Below are 23,438 nucleotides of genomic sequence, written 5' to 3' on the forward strand. Positions count from 1 at the left end.
GGTTCAGTTGTTGATAGTTGTGAGTGTTGCCATTTTACTGTTCATATTTTTTATCATCTTCTTTTTCTTAGATAAGTCCCTTTAACATTTCATATAATAATGGCTTGGTGACGATGAACTCCTTTAATATTATCTGGGAAGCACTTTATCTGCCCTTCCATTCTAAATGATAGCTTTGCTAGATACAGTAATCTTGGATGTAGGTCCTTGCCTTTTATGACTTTGACTACTTCTTTCCAGCCCCTTCTTGCCTGTAAGGTTTCTTTTGAGAAACCAACTGATAGTCTTATAGGAACTCCTTTGTAGGTAACTCTCTCCTTTCCTCTTGCTGCTTTCCTCTTGCTGCCCCCTGTTATAAGGGGGCAGAGCTTTAGATATTCACCAGGGCTGGACAACCCACATGGCTGCATTATGGTACTGTCTGTGAGGGAGGGATCTTAGAGGAAACAATGCCACTCGCTCACTCTGTTCTAGCCCACTTTCTAACAAATTCTCCTGTGAGACTGGGAGTCTCTCCCACTGTTGCAAGTCCCACGGTATTTTACAGACAGAGGTTTTGAGTCTTTAGTTCCCGTTCAGCCAGCCCCACCTCGCCCACGTGGTCCACCACCTTGCTGCACATCCTCTCTGCTCAGCTGCCTGTCTCGCCCCTCCTACCGGACTGGATGAATGTTTCTTTAACTCCTTGGTTGTTAGTGTTCTATGCAGTTTGATTTTTCTGGCACTTCTGGTTTGCTTATTGTTTTTTTAATTGGTTGTTATCCTTCTTTTGGTTGTGCGAGGAAGCAAAGCATTTCTTCCTACACCTCCATCTTGGCTGGAACCAATTATTTGATTTTTTTTTAATCTGTGTGGTGTCTTTTACTTTCATTAAATGAAATTGCACTTTTTTTTTCTTTTTTTAAATATATTTATTGATATGCTATTACAGTTGTCCCATTCCCTCCCACTCCACTCCATCCTGCCCACCCCCCTCCCTCCCACATTCCCCCCCCCCATAGTTCATGTCCAGGGGTCATACTCATAAGTTCTTTGGCTTCTACATTTCCTACACTATTTTTACCCTCCCCTTGTCTATTTTCCACCTATCATCTATGCTACTTATTCTCTATACCTTTACCCCCCTCTCCCCCTCCCACTCCCTTATTGACAACCCTCATGTTCTAGTTGTTTGCCTAGTTTGCTCTCATTTTTGTTTTATGTGTGGTCATTAATAACTGTGAGTTTGCTGTCATTTTTACTGTTCCTATTTTTGATCTTCTTTTTCTTAGGTAACTCCCTTGAACATTTCATATAATAAGGGTTTGGTGATGATGAGCTTCTTTAACTTGACCTTATCTGAGAAGCACTTTATCTTCCCTTCCATTTTAAGTGATAGCTTTGCTGGATACAGTAATCTTGAATGTAGGTCCTTGCGTTTAATCTTGGGTAATGTAATTATGATGTGCCTTGGTGTGTTCCTCCTTGGGTCCAGCTTCTTTGGGACTCTCTGAGCTTCCTGGACTTCCCAGAAGTCTATTTCCTTTGCCAGATTAGGGAAGTTCTCCTGCATTATTTGTTCAAATAAGTTTTCAATTTTTTGTTCTTCCTCTTCTCCTTCTGGCACCCCTATAATTCGGATGTTGGAACGTTTCAAGGTGTCCTGGAGGTTCCTACGCCTCTCCTCATTTTTCCAAGTTCCTGTTTCTTCATTCTTTTCTGGTTGGGTGTTTGTTTCTTCCTTCTGGTCCACACCATTGGTTTGAGTCCCAGTTTCCTTCTCATCACTATTGGTTCCCTGTACATTTTCCATTGTTTCTCTTAGCATAGGCTTCATTTTTTCATCTGTTTTTCGAATAGATTCAACCAAGTCTGTGAGCATATTGATAACCAGTGCTTTGAACTGTGCATCCGATAGGTTGGCTATCTCTTCGTCGCTTAGTTGTATTTTTTCTGGAGCTTTGAAGTGTTCTGTCATTTGGGCCATTTTTTTTTTTTTGTCTTGGTGCGTCTGTTACTTTAAGGGGCGGAGCCTTAGGTATTCACCGGGGCGGGGTAACGCTGGTCGCTGTCCTGTGACGCTGTACGTGGGGGAGGGGCCGAGTGGGAGCAATGGCGCCCGCCTCACTCTCCTCCGGATTTTAATCGTTCACTCTGATACCCACAATCAAACTGGGCCCCTCTGGTGCTGGTTCCCGAGTGGGTGGGCCTGTGCACACTCTAGGCCCCTGTGGGTCTCTCCAACAACCTCTCCTGTGAGGCTGGGAGTCTCTCCTGCTGCCGCCCCAACCCCCAGGGGCGCTTTCAATCAGAGTTTTGAGGCTTTATTTCCCTGAGCTGGAGCCCTGGGTTGGGAGGTCTGCTTCGCTCCTCTCCATTCGTCCAGTTTATCTGTGGGAGAATGTGGTGCCCACAGATAGAGGGTGCTACCCGCTGGGTTTATGTTCTCCGCCACTCTGAGTCCGGCCCTCTGGGTTTATCTGTGCAAATGTGGGACCGCAGGGTCTGCTAGTGCTCGGACTGCCTGCGCCATTTGTCCCACACTCCACCAGTCTCAGTCCTGCCACAGCCACGCGAGTCCTCTCCACCCCGGTGCCCGTCTCCGCCCCTCCTACCAGTCTGGATGAATGTCCATTTTCTATTTCCTTGGTGTCGGTGCCCCCCGCTGCTCGATTCTCTGTCAGTTCTGGTTGTGCGAGGAGGCGAGGAGGCGCAGTGTGTCCACCTACGCCGCCATCTTGGTTCTCCCGAAATTGCACTTTTTAATCACAAGATAAAAGGTCCCACAACCTGAAGAGGCTCTCATGAAACTTTGTATTCTGCTAATACTACTGAAATGTTATTTCTAGAGAATATTGAGGTAAATATTCTAGAATATTTTGTGTCTGTTCTACAGGAAAGTACTGAATTAACAACATAGGAAATAATATCACATTTCATGTTTTGCAAAGGATTATATTTTCATCTTTATTGGAGAGTAACCTTCCAATGAAGTAAATTATTTCAAATGCTAATGTATTTGTGATACGTCCTTTAAAAGACTATGGGACAAGAAATGCTGTTTTTCAAACCTTGACAATCCCCACTAAAGTTTGTGCTATTTTTGAAACTGTCTAAATATGACAAAGTGAACAAGCCTCTCTCAAATACCAATGAACAACAACAACAACAACAACAACAAACAATGAACAGGGAATTAGCAGACATGTAAAGAAAGCCTCCAAAGTAAAAGAGAGAGGCCAAAACAACAACAAAAAACTACTTTCAACCTAGAACTCCAAAGTCAGCCAACTGTCCAACAAGTGGAACGCAGAAAACAATTTTGTCACTCATGCAAGAACTCAAAAAATTTACCTCCTATGCACTGTTTTTGCAGAAAGCTACTACCAGATGTACTCCAAAATAAGGGCATAAACTAAGAAAGAGGGAGACAAAGGAAATAGGAAATCAAACAAGAAAAGAGGCTCAGGGAAGTCCCAGGATGACAGCTGTATAGCAGGAGGACAGTGAGCTCCAGGGGAGATAGCTCTAAGAAACCAATATCATACCTTACAAATCACATAGTGAGGAAAAATATTACTCACTATGGTTTTTATGGTTTGTCTGGAAGAACTAATGATAGTGAACAGTATGCTAACAAAAATAGTGAGGTAATTATTCATTCCAAAAAGAACAAAAATTGTACAAGCAAGGAAAGCACTGTAACAACAGAAAATTACTTGGTTCAGCAGTAAACAATACTAACAGTCCTATTAAGATAAATGCTGAATATTGATTTAACTAAAAATCGTGCTATAACTACACTGGGAGGATGGATGAGCGTGAATATACATGGGCACACTTCTCTAAGCATAAACATATTTTCATATGCTCTCCAAACTGGAGGCCTTGGATTTATCTTCCTAGATATCATGGCAAGCCTACTTGGCCATATATACTATCCAACATTGTACCAAAATGTTTCTTCATTTCCTCATCTTGACAAGATTTTCAAAGTAACTTTAAAGCAAATTATCAAGTTTTAACTTGTCGGTCAGCAGGATGAATTGGGATAATACCTTCCTGATGTTAAGGGGAACACCCTATGCGAAACTTTTTTCACAATGATGTTCAGTCTTTGCCAGAAGTTTGTCAATAATTTTCTGCAGTGCAAATTTTGTTTTATTCACAAATATACTTTATAAAAAGAAATCAATCTTGGGAATTATTTTTGTAAAATATTTTATGCCCTGGCTAGTGTAGCTCAGTTGGTTGGAGCATTGTCCCCTAGACTGAAGGGTCGCAGGTTCGATTCCCAGTCAGGGCACACATCCAAGTTGCGGGTTCAAGCCCTGGTCAGGGCGTGTATGAAAGGGCAACCAATTGATGTTTCTCTCTCACATTGACGTTTCTCTCTCTCTCTCCCAAAGCAATGGAAGAAAAATGTCTTTGGGTGGGAATAAAAAATTTTAGTAAAATAAAATATTTTATAATTTATCTTTACATGAGTGGTCAGGCAGTAGAGGCCGGAAAGTGAAGCTAGCTCAGTTTAGCACTGACAGCTCAGAATAAACTGACCCAGTGGAGAAAGCACTCTACGATTGGGGGGAAAGGGGAAAGTAGAAGCCCTAGACACTAAAAAACAAACAGATGTCAGTATCCCCCATCCTGCTCTGGGGAAATTCCACTCCATGGAAGAATCTGCTATGTGACATAGTGATAACACAGCTCTTTTCAGCGAGGGTATAGACAACATCTGGAATACGCTCCTGATAAGTGCAATCAGTAAAGCTGGTCTGGCCATAAAATGTAGTGAAACCCAATTTCGAATTCAGAGTTCAAATATTTGGGATATAAGGTGGGATGATAACCCCCTTGTGAGATAAAATAGGTGCTATTAGGGACTGGAAGGTTCCCACAACTCAGAGAGAGGCAGGTAACTCTGAGGACAATCAGGACGTTTGAAAGCATGCTTATTTCAAGATTTTATCCAGACATTGAACACAAAAGAGTAAATTGATAAAGTTATCTGCAACTCCTCAGAGTGTTAATAGGTTTGGAAAAGCTGAAACTGTCTTGGATTTCTTTATTGGTTTGATAAGCCCAGACTTTTCAAAATCCTTCCCTTTAATCATGATTTCCCCCCATACATTATTTACTGGATTGAGGCAGTTTTATTTTAAAACCACAAAAATGTAAAGCAGCTTATAACAGACCTCTCTAGAAAACAACTGCCAAAAAATAGGAGCACCTCTTCTCTCTGGAAGAAGTGTCTAGCCGTTATTTGGGTTTCAGCTAAACCCAGGCCATAAATATTTGGCCCAAAGTTGCCTTGTTATACTCTACTCTAACGATTATGCAAATGGCACTTTAGATAAATATCTGACATGTTCCTCAAGAAGAGACAACCACAACAGACAGTAAAATTCTCTCTTAAGTTTATCCTAACTAGATGGACACTGGCTCAAACATTAGGTTAACACATCACTGTGGAGGGAAGGGAACAAGGTATAGGAAGCCCAGTTGAAATCCTCTAGTACAATAATCCAAAAGTTTATATAGAACCCCAGAAGACTCCGAATAGCCACAGCAATCTTGAGAAAGAAGACCAAAGTTGGAGGTATCACACTACCTGATATGAAATTATACTACAAGGGTATAGTAATCAAAACAGCATGATATTGGCATAAAAACAACATATAGATCAATGGAACAGAATAGGTAGGCCAGAAATAAACCCATGCCTATATGGTCAGTTAATATTTGACAGAGGAGGTAAGAATATACAATAGGCTACAGTCATTCTATTCAATAAATGGTGTTGGGAAAACTGGACAGATACATGCAAGAAAATGAAATTAGACCACCTTCTTACATTATATACCAGAATAAACTTAAAACAGATTAAGGACTTACATATAAGATTTGGAACTATAAAAATCCTAAAGGAAAACATAGGCAGTAAAACCTCTGACATTTCTCATACCGATTTTTTTTCTGATTATCTCCCCAGACAAAGAAAACAAAAGGAAAAATAAACAAACGGGACTACATCAAACTAAAAAGGTTTTGCACAGCAAAGGAAACCGTCAACAAAATGAAAAGACAACAGACAACCTACTGAATGAAAGAAGATATTTATTCACCAATGATATATCTGATCAGGGGTTAATATCCAAAATATATAAAGAACTCATACAACTTGTCCTGGTCAGTGTGGCTCACTTGGTTGGAGCATCATCCCATTCATTGAAAGGTTGCAGGTTCAATTTCCAGTCAGGGCACATGCTAGGTTGAAGGTTTGATTCTCTATCAGGGAACCAACAAGAGGCAACCAATTGATGTTTCTCTCTTACACAGATGTTTCTCTTTTTCTCTCTCTCTCTCGCCCCCCACCAAAAGCAATGAAAAATATGTCCTCGGGTGAGGATTAAAAAAATGAAGAACAACTCATACAACTCAACACCACAAAAAATCAAATAATCCAATAAAAAAAAATGGTTAGAGGACCTGAATAGACACTTCCCCAAAGAGGACATACAGATGGCCAATAGACATATGAAAAGATGCTCAATGTCACTAATCATCAGAGAAATGCAAATTAAAACCACCATGAGAAGGCTATCAGAAGGCTATCATCAATAAATCAACAAATAACAAGTATTAGCAAGGATGTAGAGAAAAGGGAAACTTCATGCACTGTTGGTGGAAATGCAGATTGGTGCAGCCACTGTGGAAAACAGTACAAAAAAATTAAAAATAGAACTGCTTTATGATCCCACAATTCCACTTCTGGGTATATATCAGAAGAAATCCAAAACACTAATCTGAAAAGACATATGCACCCATATGTTCATTGCAGCTATTTACAGTAGCCAAGATAAGGAAGCAACCCAAGTGCTCAGCAACAGACAAGTGGACAAAGGTGTGGTACCTATATACAATGGAATTTTACTCGCCATAAAAAAGAATAAAATCTTACCATTTGTTTCAGCATGGATGGACTTAGAGGGTATTATGCTAAGTGAAATAAGTCAGAGAAAGACAAATACCATATGATTTCATGTATATATGGAATCTAAAGAATAAAATAAATAAACAAAACTGAAATAGACTCATAGATACAGAAAACAGACTGATGGTTGTTAGAGGGGAGGTGGGTTGGGGAGCTGGGTGAAAAAGACGAAGGGATTAAGAAGTACAAATTGGTAGTTACAAAACAGTCATGGGGATGTAAGGTATAGCACAGGGAATATAGTCAATAATATTGCAATGGCTATGTATGGTGCCAAGTGGGTACTGGAAATATTGGGGGGAAAACTTTGTAAAGTATACGATTGTCTAACTGCTATGCTATACACTGAAACTAATATAAAATAATATTGAAAAATCAAAAAAAAAAGAAAACATCCTCCAATATGAAATATTCAGAAACCTTATGAAAATGTTAAAACTTATAGGTCCATCAACAGTGGACTGATTGATTCTATTTCAGTAGCCAAACTATGGAATGCTATGAGTCATGAAAAATAATTTTGTACTCTTGGTACCTACAGATTGGGAAACCTCCCACACTTACTGTTAACCTTAAAAGAAGCAAGTTGCAAAAGTAAGTGGTTATAATGTGCTCCTATTTTATGTGTGCAGGGTATATTTTTGATTACATGGTAATCATGGTAATCATGTTATCTCTTGGGAGTGGGGCCATGTGCTAGATATTTACTTTTTCCTTTATATTCTTCGACAGCGATCTTTTTGACAGTGAGCATGCACTACTTTTGTAATTTAAAACTACCCAGTAAAGATTGTAAAAATTAAATAAACAACCTTATGAAATGGGGTAGAGGGAAATGATTAAAAAATATATGACAAATCATTAAGAGTGGTTATCTTAAGGGGATTTTTTTTCTTCTATTTTTCTGCATTTTGAAAATTTTCTAAAGTTATCAATAATTTTTTAAAATATATTTATTAATTATGCTATTACAGTTGTCCCATTTCTCCCCCCACTCCACTCCATCCTGCCCACCCCCCTCCCTCCTACATTCCCCCCCCATAGTTCATGTCCATGGGTCATACTTATAAGTTCTTTGGCTTCTACATTTCCTACACTATTTTTACCCTCCCCCTGTCTATTTTCCACCTATCATCTATGCTACTTATTCTCTGTACCTTTACCCCCCTCTCCTCCTCCCACTCCCCTATTGGCAACCCTCATGTTCTAGTTGTTTGCCTAGTTTGCTCTCGTTTTTGTTTTATGTGTGGTCGTTAATAACTGTGAGTTTGCTGTCATTTTTACTGTTCCTATTTTTGATCTTCTTTTTCTTAGGTAACTCCCTTTAACATTTCATATAATAAGGGCTTGGTGATAATGAGCTTCTTTAACTTGACCTTATCTGAGAAGCATTTTATCTTCCCTTCCATTCTAAATGATAGCTTTGCTGGATACAGTAATCTTGGATGTAGGTCCTTGCGTTTAATCTTGGGTAATGTAATTATGATGTGCCTTGGTGTGTTCCTCCTTGGGTCCAGCTTCTTTGGGACTCTCTGAGCTTCCTGGACTTCCCAGAAGTCTACTTCCTTTGCCAGATCGGGGAAGGTCTCCATTATTTGTTCAAATAAGTTTTCAATTTTTTGTTCTTCCTCTTCTCCTTCTGGCACCCCTATAATTCGGATGTTGGAACATTTCAAGGTGTCCTGGAGGTTCCTGAGCCTCTCCTCATTTTTCCAAGTTCTTGTTTCTTCATTCTTTTCTGGTTGGATGTTTGTTTCTTCCTTCTGGTCCACACCATTGGTTTGAGTCCCAGTTTCCTTCTCATCACTATTGGTTCCCTGTACATTTTCCTTTGTTTCTCTTAGCATAGGCTTCATTTTTTCATCTGTTTTTTGAACACATTCAACCAAGTCTGTGAGCATATTGATAACCAGTCTTTGAACTGTGCATCCGATAGGTTGGCTATCTCTTCGTCGCTTAGTTGTATTTTTTCTGGAGCTTTGAAGTGTTCTGTCATTTGGGCCTTTGTTTGTTTGTTTGTTTGTCTTGGCGCGTCTGTTACTTTAAGGGGCGGAGCCTTAGGTGTTCACCGGGGCAGGGTAATGCTGGTCGCTGGGCTGTGACGCTGTACGTGGGGGAGGGGCCGAGTGGGAACAATGGCGCCAGCCTCACTCTCCTCCGGATTTCAGTCTTTCACTCCGCTACCCACAATCAAACTGGGCCACTCTGGTGCTGGTTCCCGAGTAAGTGGGCCTGTGCACATTCTAGGCCCCTGTGGGTCTCTCCAACAACCTCTCCTGTGAGGCTGGGAGTCTCTCCTGCTGCCGCCCCAACCCCCAGGGGCGCTTTCAATCAGAGGTTTGAGGCTTTATTTCCCCGAGCTGGAGCCCTGGGTTGCACGGTCTGCTTCTCTGCCCGCCGTTCGTCCCGTTTATCTGTGGGCGAATGTGGTGCCGCAGGGTGCTACCCGGCACTCTACCTGCCCTGCTCTCCGCCACTCTGAGTCCGGCCCTCTGGGTTTATCTGTGCAAATGTGGGCCCGCAGGGTCTGCTAGTGCTCGGACTGCCTGCGCCATTTGTCCCACACTCCGCCAGTCTCAGTCCCACCACAGCCACTCGAGTCCTCTCCACCCCGGTGCCCGTCTCCGCCCCTCCTACCAGTCTGGATGAATGTTTATTTTCTATTTCCTTGGTGTCGGTCTCCCTTGCTGTTCGATTCTCTGTCAGTTCTGGTTGTGCGAGGAGGCGCAGTGTGTCTACCTATGCCGCCATCTTGGTTCCTCCAGCCTATCAATAATTTTATAATGGGAATTTAAATCCTTTTGAAGTACTTTGAGTGTACAGAACAGTGTGCATAGTATGCTGCTATTTATAGTAAAAGGATACTACACTTACATAGATATACACTCCCCCCCTGGAATGTTACACAAGAAACTGGTAACATCGATCCTTTTTTCAGAGAGAAACTGAGTCACTGGGACACAGCAGTAGAGGGAGATTCTTCATTCTCTAGCCTTAAAATGTAAGTATCAATCATTGGTATTTAATAAAATTCTGCTACCTGAACACAGTCATTTAGTTCATGGGAAAAGGGCAACTGGCGGTCTGTGTGTACTCATATTCATGTCATTACAAGTGTGTCTGGGTGTCTCCCAAACACAGTTCCTTTGGGAGTACCCAGCTTGGTGAGAGAATGTGTCTTGCAGATTCAACTCCATTACGTGCTTCCAAATATCATAGCTAGGGTAACGCTGGCCCAACCTTCCGTCTCTTCAAAATCTTATTATTGGTTTATAAGGCCATTTCTATACAATCCTGCTTAGCCATACCTCAAAAAGCCATGAACCCTATCAAAGCTGGTCTCTGACACCCATCACTGATCCAAGACTTAAAGCAAACCTATTGCCCTTATCTTCACACTCTGCTTCTCAATTGCTTCCTAATCCATGTGGCTTCAACATCTCTGTCCTTCTCACTAACACCTTCACCTCACCCCTCTGGCCTGACATTCAGCCCTGCTTCTGCATCTTGATTCTTTTGTTCCTTCCTCAACCATTAACTGTCAGCTCCCCTGGTTAGGCTGCCTTCCACTGCCCAGGACAGACACACTCAGTTTCTTGTGTCCCCCAGACTCCATCTCTACACAGGCTTTTTCTGGCAAAGCTTCTTCTACATTTGCCCAACAAATAAAGACATTCTATGAGTTAAAGCCAATGCTAGTAGCAACAGCCTGGAAGCGTGAGAAACAGCTCTTATTTTAGTGTCTAGCTGATGACATGAGGGAGCCAAAACCAATCAAGTAAAAAGTTATTTCCTTCCGATCAGGAAAAAGCTGTCACCAGAAGGTTTGTAATCTCTGTAGACAGATGCCTTACATAGCTCCTTCTTTATTTTTCCCTTCTGCATCTTATATGGAAAGGAAGCACCGCTCCAAGAGTAGATACAAGTATTCACTCACAGAGTAACAGAAGGCAGGGACTTTACCATTGTATAAACTTCCTGTGCCTAACTTGGTTCCTAGCACATGGAAGGCACTCAGTATATATTTGTAATAACTAATAAATGAATTAGTTAAATTTTAAATAATTGTAATGTGAAAATGTTATAGAGCTACAGGAGAAGGCAGACTCTGACAGCCCATCAGTTCTCAGGAAAGCCCACACAGGGAGGCTCACACGGGTTGGGGGTTTTAGCTAAGCCATCACGGCCATCTAGTGGCAGGACACCTACATCACTGGTTTAGTAAGTTAGTGAGAGGGTTCTTTTTTTTTTTTTTAATGATAACCTATAAAATTAAAATTAAGAAGTGATAGGAAACATATTACAGTATAAGGGAGAGTTAGAGAGAATGGAGAGAAAACGAAAAGATGGGAGTTAAACTCTTGGGACAGTTGGGGAAGGGAATGGCATGAAAGACAGAATAAGTAGAAGGAGCCAGATAAATGGAGATCAAGTGGGGTTGGGTCTTATACTTGTCAAAGTTGATGTCCAGCATCCCTGCCTTCTCCTGGCTGATTCGTAACAATGGCGTATCCAGCCGCCGAATGCAGTCCTTGTCCAGAGTCGATGTCCAGTCTTGGAAGGTTTTCCGAACCAGTTCATCAATGGCCTGAACCATCTGCTGATAGGTATGTACACTCTCCTCTCCAGTCCCAATGTGAGGCAAGAAATGAGCACTAGAAAGACACTAAGGAGGAAGAACACAAATGAGAGGAGCCTGCATGCCACGTTCCTCCATGTTACCATCTCCCTGAGACCACACACACGTTCACCAACAATATGTGTAGGGCTCACAATGGCGATTAATTTTGACTGCTTAGAGCACCAATTTTCTTTCTTTCTTTCTTTTTTAGAACACTGCTGAGGGATTTTTGTCATTTAATTATTTTTTATTTTTCAATTACAGTTGACATACAGTATTATATTAGTTTCAGGTACTCACCCCAGTGATTAGACATTATATAACTTACTAAGTGGTCGTCCCCATAAATCTCGTATCTGACACCATATATGGTTATCAGAATATGATTGATTATATTCCCTGTGCTGTACTTTACATCCCCATAACTATTCTATAACAACCAACTTGTACTTCTTAACCCCTTCACCTTTTTCACCATCCCTTCAACCCCCCTCCCATCTGGCAACCATCAAAATGTTCTCTATGAGTCTGTTTCTGTTCTGCTTCTTTGTTTATTTTGTTTTTTTAATTCAATTATTGATAAATATGTGTTTTTGCAATTTTGTTGTTCACATTTTTTCTTTTTTCTTCTTCTTCTTAAAAAAGACCCTTTAACACTTAATGTAATACTGGTTTAGTGGTGATGAACTCCTCTAGCTTTTTCTTGTCTGGGGAGCTCTTTATCTGTCCTTAGATTCTACATGATAACTTTTCTGGATAGAGTAATCTTGGTTGTAGGTCCTTGTTTTTCATCACTTTGAATACTTCCTGCCAATCCCTCTGGCCTGCAAAGTTTCTGTTGAGAAATCAGCTAACATTCTTATGAGAGCTCCCTTGTAGGTAACTAACTGCTTTTCTCTTGCCGCTTTTAAGATTCTTAGAGCACCTGGCTGGTGTGGCTCAGTGGATTGAGTGCCGGCCTGAGAATTAAAGTGTTGCTGGTTCTCTCCCCAGTCAGGGCACATGCCTGGGTTGCAGGCCAGTTCCCCAGTAGGGGGCACATGAGAGGCAACCACACATTGATGTTTCTCTCCCTCTCTCCCTCCCTTCCCCACTCTCTAAAAATAAATAAATAAAATCATGTTTTAAAGAAGGTTCTTAGAGCAGTGATTTTTCAACCAGTGTACCATGGCAGGCACACTGGTGTGCCTCAAGAATTTCTAAAACAAGCAATACCTGACACTTAGTCAGGAGCACTGACCTCTTTTCCCTTAGACTGTCAAGTTAAAAAATGACAACAGCCATCCAATGTGAATGAATCAAAATTATACATATTTTTGTCAGATCAAAAAATATATTTTTGTGTGTGCTGCATAATTTTAGTAGTTTATGTGTGCCATGAGATGAAAAAGTTGAAAATCATTGCCTTACAAGGAAGGCAAAGCTAAAGAGAAGAGTGAGAGGAAGAAACCAAGGCACCATGAGAAAAGGAGTCAAAATATATAGGAGCAGAGATTTAGTTCAGGGGAAAAAATTGAGGAAAGAAAGTAAATTACTCAAGGTGAAGGATTTAACAGGTACAAGATTGAAAACTACTATGAGCCCTTCCTCACCATAGTCCTAGCTTACCACTTCTTAAGAAGTTTCCAGTTGTCTGTGGGCTGCCTTATTCTCTCCCAGGACCAATTAGATGATAACAGGTAGGTAGCTTTAGACTTACATTCCCAAAAAATTTGGGTGTTTTTTTCTCTTTCTTTGTACCTGTTCTTCTAGGGAGACCAGGCCCTATCAGGGCCTCAACTGTCCAGTTCTCTGGAGTTTGGAGTTGTATTACTTACTCTTCTGGTGGTCCAGCTTCTTAGATGCTGACCCTATTCTTTCTCTCCACCTTGATATGAAATGCCTAAAATCACCCATGTTCTACCACCCAGACTCACCACTGCTGCAAATCCGAGGCCCTGGCCTGCCTTACTGAAGAGCTGCATCTGCCACTCCCCTGGGCAGACTTAGTCTCTTGTCATGAAAATTCTCTAGGGAATCTCTGGGTCAGGCCCCTCCCAGCATGTGGCACAGCCTGCAAACTCTACCATCTCACTGAGGATAGGTTTCAGGAAAGGCCAGGCACTTACATTCATGACTCTGTCGATGCGACGCCGTAGAATCCGCACCCAGTGTGCCTGTCCAGAATACTGAGCCTTGTAGGGCTCCAGGTATAGCCATTTCTTGTTCAGTTCACGGTTCACAAGGGCCAATTCAGTATTAAATAGCATGTAGAGATCCACCGCCTTTTTCTCATATGTTCGCTTGATAGCCTAAGGAAGAAGAGAGAGAAGTCAACAATACGCCCTGGGGATGCACATTCCTCTAGTTACTCATCCAAGAAGAAAGCTGCGCCTTGTGCTGTGGAAGTCACATTCTTTAGCAATCTGAAAACCAGAGGAACAGAGGGAAGAAAAGAGGCACTGGCAACTCAGGACATGGGAAAGAGCATGAATGGAGGCAGGCTGGTGTTTGGAAAGCTCGAGAGGAAATGATGGAAAGTGCAAGAGAGCTAGGGGTGGAGGAAGCAGGCAGAACAGCGGCACCTCACGGGCTGCAAGCCTGTGGAAGGTATCCAGTAGCAGCACTCCATGCTCTACATCTCGAACTTTCTCGAAGGCAGAGGTGATCAAGTTCTGAGTCATCACCTCCAGGTCCTTGACTCCAGCACGGAAACTGCATCATTAGAGAGGCATGTTAAAATGTGGGTGTGTTCACCTTCCCCCAAATACATCCCCTGAGTAAGAATCCTGTGTTATATACTAAGAGCTTCCCACATGCTAGGCAAAGACTAAGTGCTTTACATGCATTAATCCACTTATTCCTTAAACCAAGGCAATGAGATAGGTTCTGTCACTAACCTTATTTCATAGATGAGGGAACAGAGGCTCCCACTGGTAGAGTAATTTGCCCGGTCACATACCCAGTATGTGGCAAAACTGGGATTCAAACCCTGAAAGGCTAACTCTGGAACCCTTCATCCCAGGAGACACCTCCTTCCTTGTGCTCTGTCCTGCCTGCTCTTTCCCTGATTGTCCCCTTCATGTTTTCCTTTTACACTCTCGCTACTCGTCCTATTCTTGTTTCCTCTGACCTCCCTTCCCTTCTCTACCCAGAGTCAGCCGTGGTTTTCTCACCGATTGTAGTCTTCATGCCAAGAGGTGTTCTTGACATCCAGGATGCCCCCACGAACTGCTCGCAGCGTGTACAGATTTTTATGAAAGATGTCCTCAATCTCCAGCAAGTTCCGTGTTATCTGAGGCCCCTGGGCACCAAAGAAGCAAGGAAGGGGACCTTGCTTGCCATCTTCCCAGCGGGCAAAATGGTACTGACAGTCACATACCTGAAAAGAAGTCAGCATGAGAATTCCTGCATTCCTTTCTGAATTTGTAAGTCCTGGGCTCTTTGATTTAGCTTTAAATGTCTAAAACCTAGGAAGGACCAAGAAGATGCAAGGGGCTAGTGGGATGCATTTTTGCTGCAGAATGCATTGCGAGAGACTAAGGCAGTGCTAACAGGCAAAAGTCGAAAAGATGGGGTGGTGGTAGGACATGCAGTGATGCAGGAGGAGCCAAAGAAATTAAGTTCTATGTTGAGCCTCTGCCCTAGCTCCCCAAATCCTGCATGGGAATTCTGGAGCATCTGCTGTCAGCTTTGATTCTCCTACCCTCATAGTCTTCCCACCTCAATAAGGTCCTTGCAGCGTTGCACAAAAGCATCAACCTGAGCAAATATGCTGGTCTGGTCTAGGACCCAGCCCCGACTGGAGAACCTGTATTAGGAGAAAGAGACCAAGTCAAAAAGCGAGAACATTATATATCAATCTGCCTATGCAAATCTAGAACTGGGATTGTGGGTTCAGGGGGATACTTAGAAAATGAGACCCCAAGAAGCAGTTTTCCTGAACCCTGAGAGAGGAAGGGTGAGGTAAGAAGAACCAGAGAAGAGACAAAGTGTCTCAGTTCTAGGAGAAGGTTTACACACTGATGGAATTCCAGGTTTAGAGCCAGAAAAGGAGGAAAAGACCAGGAAGGACTCCTGGGAGAAGAGATGATTAGAGTGAGGAGAACCTAGGGTTGGGGCTAGAGTATTTGCATCCAGAGAGAAAAACTCCCAGGTCTAGAAAAATATAATGCATAGGCTTAACAAAATAAGTGCAAATGAAAGGAGTCAGAATCTACCCTCTATAGGAATGACAAGGGGGAATATACAGAATGTTGAAGGAGACACATCGTACTGGGTATGCATCTGCACAGCTTGCAAGTAATGATCTTTCCAGGCATGACAACAGGAAATGCAGCCGTGTAGGTCCTCCTTGCTAGAATTGACATATCCTTCAAAGATTCGGTCCAGGGAGATGGCATGGCAGCATAAGCGGATGATCTCATTGCTCATCTGCAGAAGGGGTCCCAACAGTCTCATTTCACGGCCTTAGTTGCATCCATCCCCTTCTTGGAATCTCCCTGATGTGCCTCAGATCTCAACCACCTACTTCTTGATTTGACTCCTGATACCCATCTTGCCCAGGTCCTCCACTGCTGGTGGGCAGCCCCTCTGGGTGCCACCTCCCTCCCTGCCCCAGCCCACCTCACAGCTGCTCTTCCCAGCCAGCATTCAGCATCCTCTCACACTTCGCCTCTGTCACTCCAACTGAAAGGTGCCAGGTCCTGCTCCTCAAAAGCTAGTTTTCCTTCCTAAATCTTCCTCACCCCCACTGCCATTTTCATTTTGGAAAGGAGAAGAAGAGGGTCTTCCCCTCCTGTAAGCTCAGCCTGGGAATGCTGAGCTTCCTGCAGAATGCATTGCGAGAGACTAAGGCAGAGGTGATCAAGTTCTGAGTCAGAACTGCCTCCTGCCTCCCTCCACGCGCTCCATCAGCTCCTCTTCTCAAAGCCCCTCTTCCCGCCTAGGCTACTTCCAAATGGAAGCAAAATGTGCAGCCCAGACCACAACTCTGAGCATCACTAACGTTGACAACGCAGGCAGAAGCCTTTGGCCTCTGTGTGACGCAAAGGGTGCTCCTCCCTGCCTTTTCACCACAGATCTTCTCTTAAGGGAATTCCACCCTCTTCCCAAAGTCTGATTCCTGTCAACGCAGCCATCCTGTAGAAACCCTCTGTCCTACTCTCTCCAGATGCATACCTTTCGGAAGAGGGAGGTCAGTCTCTCCCGAGTGTTGTAGTAGGGAGAGTTGACCCAGATGATTCGGATGAGACTAATCAGCTTGGGAAGCTTACTAGAGATGTCCTTAGGCTGTACTAAGGCTAATTCCTGGTACGGTTCCTTCAGGATTGACAAAAAAGTCAGGTTTGACTGTGCTTGACAAGAACCATCCTGACAGTAAAGAGAAACCAGAAATTGACTTACCCACTGGAAAGAATTGGTTCAAAGCAAGCACTTTTTATCGATCTGAACCCCATCCTGACCTGCCTCCAGGGGAAGCATTCCCCATTAACCCAATCCTACCTAGTACCAGTCATTCCAGGTCTCTGCAGCCCTCAGGACTAGAGTTTGCAATAATGAGTTTTATTCATTTACCAGTTTCTACAAAAGTATTTTTATGTCTTTTCTCATGTGTGAGTCCCATCTCCCCCACTAGACTGAGAGTTACCCAAAATTCAGTGTTTTTTGTCTATTCCTCTAGTTCCTCCAGCTGAACTCAGCACTCTGCACAAAGTAGATACTTAATAGCTATTGATCAACAAACCAGACATGCCTTCCATTTATCCCCATAGTTTTTACTATAGTCCCCTTCACTGCCCTGTTCTCAACCAGGATTTCAGACTTCTCCATTAGCTGTGGCTCAACTCCCTTAACACCTAGCTTAAAGTTCCACCTAGGGAGAGAAGACTTCTGTCTCCATATTCTACAGATTGTTCTTCTGTGTCCCAAAGCCTACATAATCAGCTTGCCATACTATATTAAATTTATTTTTAAGTGTTCATTTTACAACTCTTTTGGCTGAACTACATGGGTTCCTCTTCAGTCCCATGTCTATTTTGTGTGAATCTTAGTTTCTCAGCTGGATTGTAGGGGTTGGGTTCACAGAGGGTACTTAATGTATATTTGTTGATTGCCATAACTAGCTGTCTCCCTACTAAACTACAAGCTCTTTGGGAACTTCCTTGTGTTCTACTAGTTTTATACTCTCCCACCAGTTCAACTTCAAACACTGGGTGGGCCTATCTGTGCTGCTGATGATTACATTGGCTCCCTCATCTTAGCACCCTATATTGTCCCAAGCACTGTCCACTTTCTGCTAAGCCTCCATCCTTTGATCCACTCACAAACCTGGATCTGCTGGGCCAGTTTCATAAAGGGTGCCAAGTAGGATGACTTGGCAAGACGCAGGATGGACTCAATGTGTTTCACTCCCTCCTTCACCAGCTGTGTGCTGATGCCAGACAGGTCCATGCATCGGTTGCGCCAGAATTCAATCTCCTCTAAAGGACCTAAATTTTCTCCTGTCTCCACAGTCTCCTGGGCACTGAGCACCTCCTTTATCTGCCGGGTCCAGTGGATCATAGAGGCTTCAGGGGAGAACACAAAATCTCTTCATTTCTTTTCACTGCTCCCAGTTGTGCCCCCTCCAGAGCCCCCCTAACCCAACTCCTTTCTCATCACTTGTGCTGCCCCCTCTCCTCTGCCCTAGGATCCCTGACACATTGGCAATGCCAGCCACTCACTCTCTAGCCGCTGCACCAGCTCTTTGTCCTTAAACACCACCTCAGGCTTCATGATCATGGCCTCTGCGGGGATGTAGAGAACAGTGTGCCCCTCCAGTTTGTACCGAGTATCTAAGGAAAGAGTAGGACCATGGAACTGCACAGACAAGAGTGAGTCTATGTCACCCCAGTTTCAATCATGGCTGATGATCCGGGGCCCAAGAAGAATTTCAGGAGAGCAGGCAGGAGTAACTGACTGATTTCTTTTTCGATATCAAGAGGAAAAATAACAGAAGGCAAGAGGGAGACCCCATTGAGGTGCAATAAAAGGTTGTCATAAAACAAAGTCAAAGATCCGTGCCCCCAACACTCTCTCCTATGATACATGCACTCCCCTCCGCCCCCACACTGTCGGCATTTCCCCTTACCCAACATGTACTCTTTGAAATTTCCAACTCAAAGTTTGAGAAGGTCTAGCCAACCATTCTACAGCAGAAAACTGTATCCGGATTGGAAGACAAATTCTGTACCCCGTTTCACTCCTTCAGCAAACACATACCAAATACCTACCCTGTGCCAAGCCACATAAATACTCAGCATGAATCTCCTACCTGCCTCATTAACTCTACTATTGGTGGGACACTAGGCATTCAAGCCTTTCTGCTCACCTGTCAGGCAGGCCAAGAACCTGTGCAGATGAGAAGCAAAATGATTTCGAATGCTCTCAGGCCAGCTTGTGTTTGTAAAGATCTGAGGGGCGAAGACACCACTGAGGAGGCGAAGCAGGGCTGGGATGTAGGAACCCCGAACTGTCCCAAACTGTACAATTGCCTCAAAGTTTTCTGGAGTGATGGGAACCGGTGCTTGGCGAATAAAGTACACAATCTGGTTCTGCGTCTGCATGAAAGACAGGAAGTAGTTCAGAGTTCAGTCACCAGTCCCAGCCATGATCCCCAAAGGAAACTGAGGTTCCAACCAAGAAAGCCTGGCCAAGTTCTCTGTGACTTTCCCTTAGCACATCCTGATCCTTCTCCAAAAGCAAGTGTCATGAAGTGCCCCCTGTTCTTTTCAGAGACATTAAGAGAGTCCATCCCCAGGGACATAGGGAGGAAATGCAGAGAGCATGCTTTGAGGGTAGAGGCTGTATATTTTGTCCAACTTGGCTCCAGAACCTAGCACACTGGGACATAATTAGATGCACAATAAATGTTGGACAAATGGATGGATGGAATGAAAAGAGTAGAATGAATAAAGCACTTTCAGATACAGGAAAAGCAGAAAGGAGGACTAGAAGAAAGAGACAAATGTCTAGAATTCTCCATTACAGTTACACTTTTCTGCCAATTTTTCATTTATCCTTCGATTTTGTTTATGGTGAGTTTTTGTTGTTTACATTAAGAAATTTGTAACTTTCATGCAGTTGAAACTTTTTAAATTTGAAGTTTCTGACTTCAACATGCTTAGAAAGTTCATTCCCATCAGATTCACCTTTGTTTTCTTTAGTGTTTTTGTAACTACTCTTCATAATTTTTTGGTAGGGGTGAGCAATGGGAAGAAAGGTGGGAAAACTGTAACTGAACAACAATAAATAAAAAAAAATTTAATAGATTTTAGAGAGAGAGAGGAAGTGAGAGAGAGAGAAACAATGATTTGTTCCACTTATTTATGCATTCATTGGCTGTTTCTTGCATGTGCCCTGACCAGAGATCAAACCTGCAATCTTGGCGTGTCGGGACAACGCTCTAACCCACTGAGCTACCCTACCAGGGCATAATTTAATTTTTCAAACTGAAAATAAAGCACAAATAAGAAATTAATAATTACCCATCTTTCCACTACCAGAATTAAATTTTGACATTTTAGTGTCTATTTTTCAAAAAGCTTAACAACTATTATTTTTGTTAGATAATTTGTTAATCATAAATAACTGAAACAATACAGAAATTTAAACAATGCATACAATTAAAATGTTACCTGAAATTCTAGTACCCAGACAATGCTGTTTACATTAGAAAAAACAGTATTCCAAACATCTTTCTATAGATATATAATACAGAAAAATAAATTAATAGTTATTTCAAAATAGAATCATGCTACTTTTTGTTGTTGTTGTTGTTCTTAACTAGTGGTTTGTTTATTTTTTTTAATTTTAATTTTTTATTGTTATTCAATTACAGTTGTGTGCCTTTTCTCCCCATCCCTCCACCCCACCCCAGCTGAACCCCCCTCCCTCCCCCACCTCCACCCTCCCCCTTGATTTTGTCCATGTGTCCTTTATAGTAGTTCCTGTAATCCCCTCGCCTCACTGTCCCCTCCCCACTCCCCCCTGCCCATTGTTAGATTGTTCTTAACTTCAACGTGTCTGGTTATATTTTGTTTCCTTTTTTCTTCTATTTATTATGTTCCAGTTAAAGGTGAGATCATATGGTATTTGTCCCTCACCGTCTGGCCTATTTCACTTAACATAATGCTCTCCAGTTCCAGAATCATGCTACTTTTAAAAGCATTAAATTTATGTAACCTAACAATGTGAATATAATAAAGGAATTGATGAGCTTCAAATAAATTTTTCTTTACCTGTAAGAGAGATTTCTTCCTAAAAGACTTTTTCTAAGGTTATAAGAGAGATTGTGAAAAATATTAAGAGGTTTATTTTCTCACCACCTTTCTATTTTAAATGCTATTGACTGACTGCTCTGCGAGAGAAGAACATTGACATCCTCACACTCCCTCTCACGCTCTCACCACGTCCCAGTTTTTGTTACAGTATTAGTTTTACATTGTCCAAGATGATGACATTCACATTCTATAGCATAACCGTAATTTGCATGCTTATTTAGAGTATTAGTTATTTATTTAAATGAATTGAACGTTCATAGATTCTTTATTCCTGAGTTCTTTACTTGGTTCATTTCTTAATGAACTGAATGTTTGTTGATGACGTATTTAAAGTAGGGTTCTTTCAAGACTGCAAATGACTGCCTGTCTTGCCTTTACACTTGACCATCTAGGCTGGAAGTAACACCCTGGGTCACACTAACTTTCCTGGAGGTGTGATCTTCCGCGTGCTCAGAGAAGTCTGAGAGCAGCCTGATGTTTCCCCTTGGTAGGTTTTTGGGGTTTTTTTTTTGGACTAGAAACCTAAATAATTTTTTCCCAAATTTTTATTTAAACAAAAAATGTTTGGAAAAAATTTTCAACCCATAAAAAAGTTGCAAGAAAATTATAATGAACAACAATATATCCTTCATCTAGAAGCCACAGAGACATCATAATACTACACCTTAAATACTTCACCATTTAGGCCTAGAAGTAAGGATATTCTCCAACATACCTAACACTATAATATTACACTAAAAAATGCATCTACATATAACACTTTATAAAATATGGAGTCCATATTCAATTTTCCCCAGTGGTTCCAATAATGTCATTCACATCTGGTTTTTCCCACCCCGGATCCAATTCAGGATCACACACGGCCCTGTTTCCTTATCCAACTTCAATTCCACATAGTTCCTCAGTATTTTTCTTTCTTGCATATCATTGATATTTCTAATAGTCCAGGCCAGTTATTCCCAAAATGTCCCTCAATTTGGACTTACCAGATTGTTTTCTCATTACTAGATTCAAGTTAAAAATTCTTGGCAGGAATACCACAATGTGATATTCCTAAAGAAATAATTTCCTTGAATTTTAGTAGCTTAGTTAAGATATATATTGACATTCAACATTATGTAACAAACTTTGTGGAATAAGGAATCTTTTCATTTTCCAGATTCAGTTCCTTCTGGGGTTCAGGGAAATTCTTTGTATTTTATCATTAAATTTACATTGTTTGATTAGTTGGCTCTATCAGATCACCTGTGTCTGTCGTTCATATCTATTAACTTCTTATTGTGTTGTCATTGGTTTTTTTTCCTGCATACACTGTAGCTATCTCAAGCCTCTCTTCTATGTCAAAGCAAGTTTTCCGGGATAGCTATTCAGTTCCTTACTGTTTCTAACCCACTAGGTTTTGTAACATGCTCCTCTCTTTTTTTAAAGATTTTATTTATTTATTTTTAGAGAGAGGGGAAGGGAAGAAGGAGAAAGAGAGAGAAATATCAATGTGTGCTTGCCTGGCACGTGCCCCTCACTGGGGACCTGGCCCACAACCCAGGCATGTGCCCTGACTGGGAGTCGAAACCAGCCGCCCTTTGGTTGGCAGGCCACCCAGTCCACTAAGCCACACCAGCCAGGATACACGCTACTTTCTTTATTTCCTAAAATCTGTATCTCCCTTTTATCTCATTATCATGTTTTATCATTTCATCCCTCTGCTTTTGTAAAAATTGATTTGTGCTCTTATTAAGTCATACTATAACATGATGCTTTTGTGAGGAATTTCCTTCTGTTATGTTTTCCTCTTTTGCATGCTTTGTTGTTTCTGTTTTGTTTTGGTTTTTTCCCTTGATGTCATATGCTTGCAGTTGCCATGCAATTTCTCTTCTCTTTCCTCAGGCTCGAGCAGCTCTATCGATTTATTCTTTTTGCTGTAATGTACTGTGGGTGACTTCTTTATGTCCCACTGTGAGAGCTCCGTTTGTTTCCCCTTCAAAGTTAAAGGGTTGAGTGCTTTATGTTTTATTTACTTTTCTCTAGCCTAAAAGAATTGCATGAAGGGATAAGCAGGTGGTAGAGCCTAATTTAAAACAATGTAAAATCTTTGTTGAAATACCTGGCTTCTTGCTCTCTTTTCAGATTTTGTTAAATGCCCTACATCTAAACTTCACTCCTCTCACTGGGGTTCACCATTTCTGAAGGGAGTATGGTTTCCTTAATTCAATGCCTAAACCTTTCCCTGGCTACCACTTTTAAAGTTTATTAGATGAGATTTTACTTCTTTTCCTTGTTTGTTTACTCTTGGGTGTTTTTTTCTGGTTTTACTTTTTGTTCATCTTATCAAGTATTCAAGGATAATTTTTTAAGGAAGTTTCAATCGGCCATCTTAACCCAGGAGAATATAATTAACTATGTGACCTATTTAGAATGTATTCTAGCATGCTAAGTAGATTTTTTTTCAGCTTTATTGGGGCATATTTGATAAATAAAAATTGTATATATTTAAGGTGTAAAACTTGATTTTTTAAAAGATTTTATTTATTTATTTACTTATGAG

General features: G+C 41.8%; 1 protein-coding gene across 4 annotated transcripts in view; it reads right to left on the bottom strand.

The window, feature by feature from the left end:
• DNAH2 (dynein axonemal heavy chain 2) overlaps nucleotides 1-23,438 on the bottom strand; it is a 104,687-nt gene that overhangs the window by 68,573 nt on the left and 12,676 nt on the right. For all 4 annotated transcript variants that reach the window (XM_071219303.1, XM_071219302.1, XM_045198904.2 and 1 more), the window contains 10 exons: nucleotides 18,946-19,174; nucleotides 18,299-18,409; nucleotides 17,904-18,142; nucleotides 16,755-16,946; nucleotides 15,850-16,007; nucleotides 15,297-15,384; nucleotides 14,750-14,955; nucleotides 14,159-14,288; nucleotides 13,703-13,885; nucleotides 11,425-11,639 (listed from right to left, as the gene is read on the bottom strand). In XM_071219303.1, coding sequence (XP_071075404.1) covers nucleotides 11,425-11,639; nucleotides 13,703-13,885; nucleotides 14,159-14,288; nucleotides 14,750-14,955; nucleotides 15,297-15,384; nucleotides 15,850-16,007; nucleotides 16,755-16,946; nucleotides 17,904-18,142; nucleotides 18,299-18,409; nucleotides 18,946-19,174 — 1,751 coding nt within the window. The remainder of the gene's footprint in view (nucleotides 1-11,424; nucleotides 11,640-13,702; nucleotides 13,886-14,158; nucleotides 14,289-14,749; nucleotides 14,956-15,296; nucleotides 15,385-15,849; nucleotides 16,008-16,754; nucleotides 16,947-17,903; nucleotides 18,143-18,298; nucleotides 18,410-18,945; nucleotides 19,175-23,438) is intronic.

The sequence above is a fragment of the Desmodus rotundus genome, chromosome 9 (genome assembly GCF_022682495.2).
Source record: "Desmodus rotundus isolate HL8 chromosome 9, HLdesRot8A.1, whole genome shotgun sequence".
NCBI classification, from domain to species: domain Eukaryota; kingdom Metazoa; phylum Chordata; class Mammalia; order Chiroptera; family Phyllostomidae; genus Desmodus; species Desmodus rotundus.